This window comes from Rhinolophus sinicus, chromosome 11 (assembly GCF_057876585.1).
Source record: "Rhinolophus sinicus isolate RSI-liver-muscle chromosome 11, RSI-T2T, whole genome shotgun sequence".
In the NCBI taxonomy this organism is placed as follows: Eukaryota; Metazoa; Chordata; class Mammalia; order Chiroptera; family Rhinolophidae; genus Rhinolophus; species Rhinolophus sinicus.
In genome coordinates, this window is record NC_142511.1 from 6473498 (window position 1) to 6488181 (window position 14684).

Below are 14684 nucleotides of genomic sequence, written 5' to 3' on the forward strand. Positions count from 1 at the left end.
AGGATGCATAGGGCAGTCTGGAAGGGTAAAGACGTGGTTTCTAAGACATACTGCATTTTCAGACACATAATATGCAAAATGAGAGCTACCTTTAGAGGACAGATAAATGTGCTTCCGGGGTTTCAAAAAGGAAGGACCTCAACATGCATACCAGAAATAAATGATGGCTAGCTAATTACACTAGCTGAGGAGTAGAATTATTCTTTATTGTCATGTTATTGGAAATTTTGATTTTTGATAAAGTTGGGAAGTAATTAATTTTTTAAAGTGTAACTTGAAGCTGGAAGTAAATCCTTTTTGGGGTGGGGTAGGGGCCGGTGTACAGGTGTTAGTGTCACCTAAATGGCAAAATGAGATATTGCAGCCATGTTTATTTGTTGCAATGAACAAAAGCACCGAATAAAAAAGAGAAAAAGAACATTTCTGGGGGCATTTTAGGCACAGATCAGCAGACTTACCAAAGTTACAGGCTCCTGTCTGTGTTAGCCCTGGCCTACAGGTCCTTTGGTCACTGAGCAGATTGTGTAATACATGGTCTTTCAGATTTCAGTTCAAATATTTCTATTTCAGAGTCCTTTCCTAGCACCTTACTTGCAGTTGTTCCTACACTTCTTATAGCTACTCTTCGTCGCATTAACCTGTTTTATTTTCTTCATAGCCGTTAGAGTAATTTGGAATTACCTTATTTGCTTCCTTGCTTGTTTCCTTACAAGATGTCAGCTCCAGGAGAACAGGCAACTTGTCTGCCTTATTCACTCATGTAACCCCAAGTGCTGAGTGTCCTGTTATGTAGTATTCACGTTGAGTTAAAATTGAGTTAAAATTAGTCGTGTGAATAGAATGTTGAGTTTCTGTGGTGTGAAGTAGGGACCTATCCAGAAAACAGAATTACATTGTATTTGATTACTGAAACATTGTTTGCTACATGAATGCAGTGTGAAAGTTTTGGCTTTTTTCTTCCCTCCTGCTGTTAAGGGGTTATGTGTCTGGAAAAAAAAGATACATGGCTTAGGGTGTTGAATTGTATATTAATTAGTTGACTTCAGTGGCACAGAAAAAACATTTTAAGGTAGTATACATGGTCTTGAGATAAGTTTTGGAGACATTTAGAAGTAATTATAAAGTAATTTCAGTGAATGTATTTTTGTGTGTTTGTGAATTTGTAGGTACTTCTGTGTCATGCTTAATTATTTCCTCTATTTATAAAAAAGAGCAAAAAGAGTATTTCTAGGAGAACTATAAAGAGAGTCAATCAGTAGTAAATCTGTTTAGTTGAGATATGGGCGGGCTTGTGTTGTTTTTCAGGGAACAATACGGTTCTTTTAGTCTGGAAATTCAGGATCAAAAGAGGACATTTCCATTATGTGGCCCAGTCCAAGACAGTAGCTTCCCTAGTTTTGAGATAATTATCTAGTCAGCAGAATTCTTCTGCAGGTGAACCATTTTTAAAGGCCAACGATTGATACTGATGTTTTTGTTCAATAGTTTATTTTTTTGTTTGTTTGTTTTTTTTACCCCTGTGGTTTTGACCAGGTGGATGTGGGAAAAGAAGTTTGCAGAACTGAAATGGAGGTCAGAGCTTCATTACAGAAGGTTACTGGGCCATCGGATTGTGTGGCTACCTTGAACAGTGAAGAATTTGTTTTGGTTCCTCAGCATGCAGATGATGCTTCTACAAAAGATGAAGGAAAACCTGAACTGAAGGTAGTTTTTTTTTTCTTTTCTGCAAATGGTACTATTTTAAATGATTGGCTTTTAACTAGATGAAATGCAATGTGTAAAATCCAAATGTTTTTCTCAAGTATTGACTTGGAGAATAGAATCAATGTTTGATTTATCTAGAGGCTCATTATTTGGTTTGTATATTTTTGAAGTTTTTTGCTTTTGTTTATTTATCTTTTAAACTGGCATTTAGAAAGAAGGAATAGGAGGGGGAAAAGGGAAAGGATAATTGGGAATTAGACTTAATGGGTAAATCTTGCATACGTTTAATTTATCTGGATGTTTTTGTCTCTCTTACTGCTGGGTTAAAGTTAATTATATAAACAGTTCTGTTTTACTTTCACTTCAGAGACTTTTCTTTATGGTTTTTAAATCAGCTGATAACACCCTAGTATGTGACTTAACAGTTGAGTTCATTTAAATATTTTTTAAGTCTCTGGCTTATATTTTTAGCAGTTGAGTTTTTATTTGGATATGATCCTTTTTCTTTTTCATTTTTATGTTGCCTTCCCTAACTGAAAGAAAAAGAACCAAACCAACCCAGGTACACATATATGAAAACTGCTATCTACCCTCTAGAAACAGGAATAGAGAAATTAGTCAAAAGCGCTACATATTTTTTATGATTTTCATTTCATATTGACTATGGTATCAAAGGTATATTAGTATACCAATCTAATAAAGTTTTATAAAAATCAGATTATTAAATACGCATTTTACATTATGTTGAGGATATATAGTTTTACAATTTTATTAAAATAATAAGTTTTATTTAAAAAGCAACTATTTACATTTATTTAAACAGCTGTACTTTAGTATTAATATGTTTAATTGAACACATCATTTATTAGGCTTTGTGTCTCACCTGCTTTTAAGAAAAAGATGAGTCACGTTACATGTAAGGAAATGAACAATACTACTCGTGGCAGCTAACAAGCAAAATTTAAAGAAATCAGAAATATGTTTATGCTCTGATAAGAAATAAGACCTTTTAAATGATAGTCACAATATATTCACAATGTTTGTTTATTTATTTAAATTGACACTGTCTATTTAAACTTATCTATTTTTCTCTTTAAAAGACATACGTTTAAGATTATCTGGTTTTGGAATGTGTTCCTAAAAAATGAAAAGAAAAAAATAAGAAGGAAATCTCTTGAAATAAGAGCTTAGATCAGATGTAGTTGGACACTGCCCGAAGTGATTTCTGAGGAATCTTTTTTTGAAAGTAATAATCCCCTAATTTAGTTGGTTTTGCAATTCAGGATTTTATATATCTAGTGAAATTAGGCACAACTGTATACATTCTTGGTATTCAGTACCTATATTTAAATTTAAGTATTTAGATTGTTTGAGTTTCTCCTAGAAATGAAATATTTTCATTAAACTCCAGAAGTGTAATATGATTGAAACAGAATTGTCTTGCTTTGTCTATAGATAGTTTCTAATGGTGATGAACAATTGGAAAAAGCCATGGAAGAGATTTTGAGAGATTCGGAGAAAGGGCAAAGCAGTCTTCTTGTTAATCGTCAAAGTTCCAGTGAGATCTCAGACCATTCATTTGGAGATGTTTCAGCCAGTGAAACAAATAAGCCATCTCTTCAGTTAATTTTGGATCCATCGAATACAGGTACTGTATTGAACTCATAGAAACCATAAGAGAAATGGGATAAAGTGATAATGAAAAATTTAAGATGAAAATTAGAAAATTCTGTTAGTTTTGTTTTTAAGATCAGGGCCACCAACTTTTCAGTTTTGGTTGAGAGTTCCCACTTTGGTTCTTATGTTTCTGTTTGTCTTTCTACCTGTGAAATCAGTCTCAATGTTCTTTGAGAACAGGGGCTATGTCTGGGACTTCATTTTACCGTTAGTACTTGGCACATAGTAGGCTCTCAATAGTTATTGAGGAAATTAATAAATTTTTGGGTATCAGAGAATAGTGTAACATACACAGTCTTTTATATGATGTGCTTTTTTAAACTAGGTTTGACTACAGTTATTTCAAATTATGATTTATGAAAGTTCTAAGTAAAATGCCATACCTACTCCATCAGTGTATTAAATAATAAATTCATCCATGAATGAGTAGGATTTGTAGTAGGAATGACAGCTAGTAAATCAAAATGATTTTGGATACAAGAAAAGCCAAACCAAAGCAAATTCCACTCCTGCTTCAGCTGGTTTAAACCCTAGAGGTGTCATTTGATCTGGGCTCTGGTTGTGTTTCTTTGTAAACTATTCAACTGTGATCTTTTCCATGTCACCTTACCTGGCTCCATGTCACCTCCTTACCTGGCTTCCTTTATGGTTAAAAAGTAGTTAGCAGCAGAAATCTAAAAGTAAGGCCAGGTGATTTGTTCATGCCTGATGGCAGAGAGAAAGGCTGGGTTCTTTTACCCACTGAACACAAGTTGTGAGTTTTACACTGATTGTGTCAACAGATCCATTTTCTAGTGTTCAGGGGGGATGACATGAACCGATGGGTGTGAGACTTGCTTATCTTCAGTCCCCTCAGTAACTTCCTCTGACAGAGAAGGTGAGATTACCCTGATTGGCTTAGCACACTCATAGTCCCTTTCTGAAGGTTGGTGTAGAGTGAGTGTAGATACGGCCAGAGTGCTACACAGAGGGGCCATGATGGCTGTAAGTCACGGTATACACAACATTTACTCCTCGTGAGTCAAATATTTAAGTGTGGAAGATAAATCTATGAGAAGAAAATATAGGAGAATATTTTTGTGGTTGTCAGGGTAGAAAAACCCAAATCAGAAAGGGAAAGGTGGTTATATTTTAATACATAAAAACTTAAATCTTCTGAATGAGAAAGTTACCTTAATAAATATGGTTAAAAGACAGGCTAGGAGAAGATAGTTGCACTGTGTTGGGGTCTGCAAGAGCATCCCCCCATCCTTTGGTGATTCACTATAAAGACTCATAGTTCTCAGAGTACAGTCATACTCATGGCTAGATTTAAGTTCAACAGGATTTAAGCTATCTATGTATATATTTTTTAAATTAAAAATACGAGATTGGAAACAAACCTTACAAAGTACTAATTTTTGGTAGTACTTGATTGAAGGAACGTGAGAGATTATATTATTCGTTATGCTTTGATTTATCTTTTGAATTTCTTAAATTCCCACTCGTCCCCAAAAATCCAAAGCATGCTGGTATCAACATTCATATAATTAAGTTATTTTTGGTTAATGTATTAATGGAAAGGAAGAAGTACCTTTTCTAATGTAGCTTTGATTGGTTGTTGGAATCAACTATCCTTTGCAATGGCTTAGATAGTGTGGTTCTTATTCCTGAGCATATTTGATGGGTACCATGTACTGTGTACCTTTGTGTGTTCTCAACACCCATTACACTAAATACACTTTAAAAACATATTTTTGGCTGAAGATCTCAGTGGATAAGAATTTCCTTTGCTTTAAAAGTAGATTTTTAGTATTCTTTTCTAGTTATATATTTCAATTTTCAGTTTTAATAAAAAGGCCTGCAGTGCAATAGTTTGAATGTTTGTGTCCTCCCCAAAATTCCTATGTTGAAATTCTAACCCCCAACGTGATGACATTAGGAAGAGGGGCCTTTGGGAGGTGATTAGGTCATGAGGGGAAAGCCTCATGATTGGGATTGGTGCCCTTATAAAAGAGACTCCAGAGAGCTAGCTGGTCCCTTTCACCGTGTGACGGCACAGTGAAGAGATGCCCTCCAAAAAGCTGGCCCTCACCAGACACCGAATCTGCCCACACCTTGATCTTGGACTCCCAGAATTCAGAACTGTGAGACGTAAATGTCTGTTGTTGATAAGCCACCCAGTCTGTGGTATTTTGTTGTAGCAGACTGAACAGGCTAAGACAAGACATTTCAGCTGCCTTTTCATAGCTGCAGTCAACACAGTTTTCGCTAACAAAATTGTTGTGGTTGGTTTAAAATGACACATAACTTCAATGGCAAGTGACTGCCTGAAAAGTGTCTAGCTTTAAATGGTCTAAAGTGAGCATTAAAGGTATGCTGTTTGCCAGTTACAAAACTAGATAGATGAGAGCGTTTGTTTATTTGTCATTTGGTGACCTTATGTCCCGGCTGCTTGGATTCAGCCCTAACAGGAAATCTTTGCTAGTTTACTGCAGTGTACTAAAATAGTTTGCTACATAGATGAGTCTTCTCTCTCATGCTTTGTTACTCTTTGCATCTTTCTGCTGAGGAAGGGGTGATGGAATGAATCAAAGCTGAGGAATAGGACTTAATTTATATATAGGTAGAAATGAATTCCTTATGTCGGTATGTGATTTTACCAGGTCTAAAAATATTTTGCTATTTGTCTGCATAATTCATGATCTCCATTGGTTTCCACTGGATCGTTACCAATGAGTTTTGTCTACATGAAGGCTGCAGTTACATTTGTTGATGGGATAGGGGCTAGGTGGTAGCCAGGTGATGTGTGTTTGCCGTAATAGACTGCTAAAAGGACCACTAGCCTTAAAAAGTTTTTATTTATTTAGTGATTAATTCATTTGATATATATTGAATATCTAGTCTTTTAGACATCATTAATAGGAGCTGGGAATGAAAAGAGGATAGAACAGTTTCTTCCCTTGAAGAGCTGAGACTCTCTATAATTGAGAGTAGAGTAAGAACTATGTTTGCCTTTAATTCATCCTATTTTAGACCTTTCATACAGGTTAACACATGGTATCTGGAAGTCAGGCCTGGGTTTGAACTCAAGCTCTTGCCTGTGGCTATGTGATCACGGGCAAGTTATTTAACTTCTCTAATGCTCAATTTCCTCATCTGTAAAAATAGAGCTAAAATAGAACCTGCCTCATAGGGATGTTGGAAGATTAAATGACATCATCCAGATAAAATGCTTGGCACAAAGTAAATACCAAATCAAATGTTTGTCGTCATCATCATCAATAGTGTTGGAAATCTTAAACCTGGAAATAAAAATCTTAGGTCCAAGCTCAATAACTATAACATACCTGCTTAAAATGGGTGTGGGACAGGGTATATAGGCCCGAGCAGAACCCCTAGATTTCCATGGAGCAATGTCCTTTGAAAAGCATTTAGATAATTCTTTTCTTTGTTTGAGTACTTTAAAGAAAAGTACTTTCTTCTACTGTCTTCTTGTCTCCATAGTTTCTGATGAGAAATCTGCAGTCGTTTGAATCACTCCTTGTTTTCCTATTTGTAACATGCTGTTTCTCTCTATCTACTATCAGTATTTTTTTTTTTTTTTCATTATCTTTGCTTTCAGCTTAATTTTGTGCAGTATGGTTATGGGTAATAGGAAGAGCTGGAGACTAGCTGCATTTTTAAGTGAGGATGGGGAGAGTGGCAAAGGGAGAGTTTTATCCTGCCTGATATATGCAGATAGATACGCTAATCACAATTGGGCCTTTGCGGCATGCTGTGCTTACAAGTAAAGTGAACAATTTTTGTTTAAAGAAACTCATTAATGGGGAGAGGAGAATTGGAGGAAACAATTATAGGATCAGTCATCAAAATAACAATTATTTTGAGGAAAAATTTCTCTTGTAATACTTACATAGTTCATAGAAGCCAGCAGTCCCAGGAAGGAGCAAAGTAAGAAGCTTGACTTTTTTTTTGTTCTGTTGAGGATTTAAATTTTTTTAATTAAATTTATTGGGGAGGCATTGGTTTGTAAAATTATATAGGTTTCAAGTACATAATTCTATAATACATCATCTATACGTTGCATTGTGTGTTCACCACCCAGACAGAGTATGTTCTCCTTCCGTCACCATATATTTACCCCCTTTACCCTCATCTACCACCTCTTCCCCCCTTAACCTCTGATAACCGCTAAACTGTTGTCTGTGTCTATGAGATTTTGTTTGTTTGTCTTGTTCGTTTGTTGCTTTTAGTTTTATGTCCCACATATGAGTGAAATCAGAAGGTTCTCGATTTTTTCTGTCTGACTTATTTCTCTTAGCACGAAGCTTGACTTTTATTGTTACTGGTACGAGATGTCACATCTTAACATTTTATTTACTTTTGCTTAGGAAGTTAGGTTGTTTATACAACCAAAAGAGGCTTTTAACTGATTTTAGTTTTATTTAATCTTCATTATTTTTAGGCTAATTCACACTGTCTCTAGTATAGGTTTTTCTCCTTATTTTCTGTATCATTTAAACTGTGTTTTTTTTTTTTAATGTAAAGCTTAGCATTTTTTCTTTTCCTCTAAATAATTTATAGTTGAGTAAATAATACCTTAAGAGATTTGAAAGTATAAAATGGCCAATTCTGCAACTCTGGATCAAAATATAAGATAAACATTAAAAGAAATGAAAACAGACCTAAGTTTTTTGCAATTTTTTCATCTGTTTTTTGACAATAGGCAAAATTACACCGTGAAGTTTTGCATTAACTTTTGAGTGTTTCTTTTTTTTTTTCCCTTCAGAAATTTCTACACCCAGACCATCTTCTCCAAGTGGAGTGCCTGAAGAAGATAGCGTTTTATTTAACAAACTGACCTACTTAGGATGTATGAAAGTTTCCTCCCCACGTAATGAAGTGGAGGCTTTACGGGCAATGGCAACTATGAAATCTTCTTCCAGTCAGGACCCCTTTCCTGTTACTCTATATGTGCCAAATGTTCCAGAAGGTTCTGTGAGGTAAGCTCTAATCCCTTTTTTCCCTCTTAGACATACTGAAGTTTTTTTGGGGAGGGTGATGATATTATATCATAAATCAGGCCTAGGACTCACTGTTAATTCACTTTCACTTTGTAGACATGCAAAATAAACGTGTGGAGGCTTAGACTGAGTTCCTTACTTGCAAGGGGCACTTGCAAAACGATGCTTAGAATATTATAAATGGAAATATCACTGTAGAAATATCTGTAATCTGTGTTTCTCTATTCTGAAGGAGAGTGAAAACCTGCCTTCACCTTGTCATGTAATAGTGGTTCAAAGAACTAGAGTGAGCCCTAGATTTTTAAGCTCTTTACATCAGGCTAGAAAGAAGCAAAACGGCTTTTTCTCTTATGCTTAATTAGGAATACTATTTAATGTCATCTGCAACTTGACTTTCTTTAAGTGTAAGGCAGGTAATGTTGTTCTTCTACACTCAGCCCTCCGGTGGTTTCTAATTATACGTGTGGTTGTATTTGACATCCTTCCTGTGACTGGTCACCGATGAGCCTCTCCTTGACCTTCTCTTTGTTCACTTCAGTCACTCACTGCATTCATTCACTGCCTTCTAGTCACAGCAGCCCCTTTGTTTTCTCACACACAGTCCTGATTCCTACCTCAGGGCCTTTGTATAGTCTTTATCCTTTGCCTAAACAATCTTTCATTGGTTTTCCAGTGGCTTTTTCACTTCTTTGCAATTTCGACGCAAACATTTTAGCAAACGAAGCCTCCATTGATCGTATCATATAACTATGCCTCTTTTCCCCCTTAATGGGAGTTTTTCTTCTTCATAGCACTTTTCCTTGACTCGATATTATGTTATATATTTATTTACTTAATTGTTTGTTGTCTGCCTTCCTCACTAGAATGTAAGCTTTGTGAAAGCAGGTTACATGTAGTTTTCCCTACTATAGCTTCAGTGTCTAGAGTGGTATCTGGTCCAGGTTTTCAGTGCATATTTGTTGTATGAACAAATAAATGTACAAGTCTGGGAAATCAGGTTGAATGTGTCCTGAACCTATAATATTCCCCGAAGGCTAATTTAATCTTTTTTCAAACCCTTTTTGATTGGCCTCATTCTCTAAAGTTTAGCATGGGAGAAAATGTTAGCTAAATTCTACGTACCAAAATAATAGCAATGCAAATTACAAGGTTTTCCTAAAAATGCTTTGAATTTTTTCAGGAAACGGTTTTGTGTATATTATATTGTATATATTGTTTGTACAAAATCCCTTAAAAATGTCAGAGTGCCTTTTAATGTTATCTTGTTAGTTTCAGAGTGCCAACACCTTGGTAGAGACTTAGTGTTTTGACTTGTCTCTGTACTTTTAGTGGATGCCCCTCAGTTTCAGAGTTTGAAATCCTGAAATGGTCTTGAGTTTTTAGATCAATCGAGGGCTTAGGATTTGCATAGGGAAAGTCAGAGAGTTGTTTGATCTTAAATCCCACAGACTCCCTTTACCTCTTAAATTCTGTTGTTAATTTGATCTTTGTAACCACTCTGACCTTTTGTGGAGGTAACAGAGGTTCTGGTGAACAGTGACCTGTGGCTTGGGGAGCTTACAGGTGCTGCTCTGAATAGAAATGAACTCTCCCTGCATGGTCTGTGCTATTCTGTACTGGCATTCCTTTTGCTATAGCAGAACAATACCAGCATTTAGGGATGGGTGACACAGATTTTACCAGGCAGTGTATACTTGGCTTTGGGAGGAAGTGAATTGGATCATAGGAAACACAAAAATGAAGTAATTTTCAAAAGAAGGTGAAGTATTTGTGTGTGTGTGTGTGTGTGTGCGTGTGCATGTGTGTGTACATATCTGTTTGTGTGTACATACTCATACACACGCACGTACATATATCAAGGATCTGAAGATAATTTGTTTTCTTGCATTATTAGTTCCAGTTTATTTTGGGTTTTTAAGATCACTATGTTTATGTGTTATTGGCATAGTAAAACTGTTTGCCTTTGTGCCTTGATAATTAATATTTTATCTCATTTTCTATCACTGTTCTTCAGAATTATAAAACAAGCCAACAATATGGAGATAGCATCTTTTCCAATCTATAAGGTGTTGTTCTGTGCACGTGGACATGATGGGACAACAGAGAGCAATTGCTTTGCATTCACAGAGAGTTCCCATGGTTCAGAAGAATTTCAGATACATGTTTTCACCTGTGAAATTAAAGAGGCAGTAAGTATAATATATTGTAGTAATTGCTATAGAGGTGAGTTAGGGTAATATTTTTGAACCCTAATCTCACTGTCATATAAATTTGTATATGAGCACATACCATAAATTTGGAGTATATTTCTAAAGAGAAAGTTAACATTTGTAGAGGTGTAGAACTGAATATGGAAAGCTAAATTTGATAACTTCACGGAAGTGGTATCGTAGGTGGGGCACTCCCAGCTTACCAGACGTAACAGAAAAATCCCACTGATGAGCTGTCCTCCCACCCCACCATGGTAGTAATTGCTCCAGCTTAGAAAGGGGGAATATTTTTGCACCGCTTATATTATTTTGCCCAAGTTGATTGGCCCATGTGATTTTAAAAAGTGCCTCTAACAATACCTTTTCCTCTGCTGGACCTGATAGTTGCAGACTGCTTTCACCTGGATATTGTACTAAGATTATTTCATAGAGCTCTGTGGTTTTCACTGCTGATTATTTTTACTGCATTCACTCAGAGGCTGGCTTTTGCTCTGTAGAACTGGCCTAATTAAAAATGCGAATACTCGTTTACAGCAGGGGTATCAGTCTATAGGCCTTTGAAGGTGCCAGTAAGTTCCTTTTAGCAATTCTTAGGTGGTGGTTTCTTCTTAGACTAGAGAACTAGTTCAGATCAAATGGCTGTTAGATACATGGGTGTAGGGACAGAGTCTCAGAGAGCAGTTTCCAGGCTCTCGACCTCATGTGCAAAGGTGCTGGCTCGGATAGTAGATGGCCATCAACTGTAACTAGTTAGCCATTAGCCACTAATATAACTACCGTGGCTATGCTAGCAAGCGCGGATGGCGGCTAGCACGTGCTGTTAGCAAGCCGATTGTGGATTGTGGATCGTGTTGATCCTCCTGCCTGTGTCCTGCCCGGCCACCAGCGAGACTGGGGTGCAGGAAGACCCCTCGTTGGGGTACTGGCGGATGTTTGCTTTTGTGTCTCGACCAGCCGCCATCAAGAACATAGTGGTATGACTCCCCTATCTATGGCTCTGTTGGCGTTCTTTCTGGCCTCACCATATCCTGCCGCCTTGTGCATGGAGCGGGAGCTGAGTCCCTGCCTTACAGTGGGGAATTTGCCTTCTTTTCTGTATCTATTGAATTCTCCCCAAATTAAAAATAAATTGCACTTTTAGAACATTAGTAGTACAACCATTTCAAAGGCATTAATAAGTGGGTTGGATGAGCAAGGTCTCAGGTGTGTTTGCTTTTGGGAATATAAATTGTCAGCAGAAGATGCTGAAAGCAGCAGTTATTTATCCTCTTTTCTCTTTACCATGACACATAAACTGTTGTATTAACAGGAGTTCTGAGAGTTTATTTTTGGCCACAACATGCAAACTCATAGAAATGCAGATTTCTGTGTGTTTGATACTAAGAGTGAGGGGTATGTCAGTTCTTGTGCCCTGAACACTTAAATGAACATGCACAGACACACATAGTTTAGACTGTAGCAATGGAAGTTCGCCTGTGTAAGAAGTAGTTCTGAGTCTATTTCATCCTCTCTCTCCCTCTCTCTCCTTTGCCAAAAGGTGTGATAGGAGAGTGAATGAGTGAGTATACGTGTGCCTGTCATACAGGAATGTAGGAGGCAGTGAATATAAATATTTTGAAAGAATATGTGTCTGTTTGTGAATGAGGGGATCTGTTTCTGATCCTTACAACCCCACTGCAGAGGTGGGGAAGCGGCTGGTAGAGGCCTTGCATTTCACGTTGGCAGCCGTCATTTAACATACCTGTGTGGTTTCTGGATACTTGACACTCAACAGCAAGGAAATGAACTTTGAAGAACTGGAGAGCCTGCTGCTTGGAGAGGCAGAAAGACTGCTGTGGAAAGAAGTGGAAAGGGACCTGGCTGCAAGCATTTTTCATAACTGACGGTATGAAACTCGCTTTGGATTATAGCATCTACTTGTCATTTTTGAGAGCTTTAACAGTGGGAAAGCAGTGGACAAAACTAGGTAATTCTCGGCCTTAACATTTTGGATATGGTGTTAAATAGTATTAACTGTATCTCTAGAGAGTATATTTGGTACAGTGCAGGTTGTGAGAAAGTGATGTCCATTTTATTTCATGTCCATGTATTATTTATTTATTTTTAGAGTACATTTTTCAAAGTGTTACATTATGGGACATTGGTGGTAAAATTCATTGTTTGAAGGCGAAATACATGACAATTGTCATTAAACTTTATTGCAAGGAGTCATTTCTGAGTGACAGTAGCCAAGTATACATAGAGAGCTCATGACATCTCCATGACATAGACAGCGTTTATTTAGACCAGTCATCTTAGCTTCCCTTACCTGGAGCAGGCCTAGTTTATGCCTGTTGCCCAAATATGTCATTAATGCCACTCCATTTTATTTTCAAAAGTGCTCTGGTTTGGCTGACAAATTGTATGGCTACCCTTTGTTTATCTCAAGGCTAAGAGAATAGATGATGGAGCTGGGTTTCCACTGGAACTCTCTGACTCTGGAGACCCATGTAATTTCAGTAACAACTTTTCCTGTTGCTTAAATATTGTATTAAGCAGCTGTGGGTTTTTGTCTTTCAATATGCTTTATAAAGGGATTGATTGGTCAGATAGCTTACATCCCAGCAGCTACCTTTGGGTTTTACTCATGCCTTTCACAAAAGATGTCCAACAAATAATAATTAAAAATAGTTACCCTAAAAAAATAATTACCCTTTAATCTGAAGTCTTTTAGTTGCAATCTACTAGTTATCTGGGTATCTGGTTCCCAGAAGTTTCTTGCGCTGGTGAAGGGAAAACTTTAGTCTGTAGTATTTGAGTCCCTCTTGACGGGCACAAACAATTGGCAAAGATAGTTCAGGAACAAGTGACACATTCTTATTGCTTAAATATGTACTGTGCAGCAGCGTTGCTAATTAATTTCTTTCCTATTGTTTGAAGAGTCTCTGGATGAGACCTGAAGAAGTTTATTAAAGGCAAGAAGACGTCTTCTCAAGCAGGAGAAGCAGCATGGCTGTCGCTACCAGCTGTCGCCGTGATGCCCTTTTTTCACCATAAAATCCCACAAGCAGCAGGCCCGGCAGTGGTGGAGGGGAAGTCCGGCGAGAGGGATGGCTTTGTTGGACCTGTGGTACAAGGATTAGGGGTTCCACAGAGGGGTTAGGACACATTTGACTTGTTCCCCTGGATGTTCTTCTGCAGGACTCTGCTGGAGTGAATCTCAGTTCTTTGTGGCAAAAGAGTTGGGGAATCCAGCCAGAAGATTCTTGATGCCCGTAGCTTTTGTTCAGGGAGAATGATGTGCTAGGCTTCTGCTGGAGAATTGCAGACAAAGCAGAGTATCAGAAAGCAAGCGAAAAGAGCTAGGCAGACACCTATTATTGCACTTTTATGGATCTGTTTTTAAAGATACTTTAAAAAGCTTAGTTGACTCTCTTTAGGAATTTATTTCTCCTAGTCAGTGTAATTTTCTTCAAAACAGATTTTGATGTTTGTGTTGTTTGTATGTTTTAACATACTCATCATTACTAGCAATTCTCAGTGTAATAATTTAGAAACACTGCTGTTATCTGGTGTTAAAGGCATTCAGAGGTATTTCATGATAAATATCAAGGGTATCATTGGACAGACCTTTGTTCTGAATGCACTGGATTTTTCTTAGAGTTGCTGATATGCCACTATATAAAAGACACCTTATTCCTTACATGGGAAAATATTATTTTTAAACATATTTATTGAGATGTTATTTTAGCAAAACGCCTTAACTTTGGAAATTAATTCAGAAATTATGTTGTTTGTGTTTTCCTTGCATAGATTTTTATAATTTTTAGAAAGTTTTTTGTATGCTTTGCCTCTTATTTTAGCTCCTTTCAGTGAGTAATATATTTGAGCAAGATGTTTATAAAATTTTAACACATATCTTTCCGAGGGTCATTTATAGAATGATTTTTCTATATTTATTTATTGGGTGAATATTTTCTTGGCATATGGTATTTTTAAAAGAGTTGGTTCTTTTTCACCAAAGGGTTTATTTTGGAATAATTGGCTGTTATTTATTTTAAGTAAATTCCTTTTTGTTTAATAACATTTTTTGACTATTAATATGTAA

General features: G+C 36.8%; 1 protein-coding gene across 2 annotated transcripts in view; it reads left to right on the forward strand.

Annotated features, from left to right (window-relative positions):
- RABGAP1L (RAB GTPase activating protein 1 like) overlaps positions 1-14684 on the forward strand; it is a 424365-nt gene that overhangs the window by 37944 nt on the left and 371737 nt on the right. For both annotated transcript variants that reach the window (XM_019725918.3, XM_019725841.3), the window contains exons 2-5: positions 1534-1704; positions 3160-3352; positions 8153-8366; positions 10402-10576. In XM_019725918.3, coding sequence (XP_019581477.2) covers positions 1567-1704; positions 3160-3352; positions 8153-8366; positions 10402-10576 — 720 coding nt within the window. In that variant the 5' untranslated portion in view covers positions 1534-1566. The remainder of the gene's footprint in view (positions 1-1533; positions 1705-3159; positions 3353-8152; positions 8367-10401; positions 10577-14684) is intronic.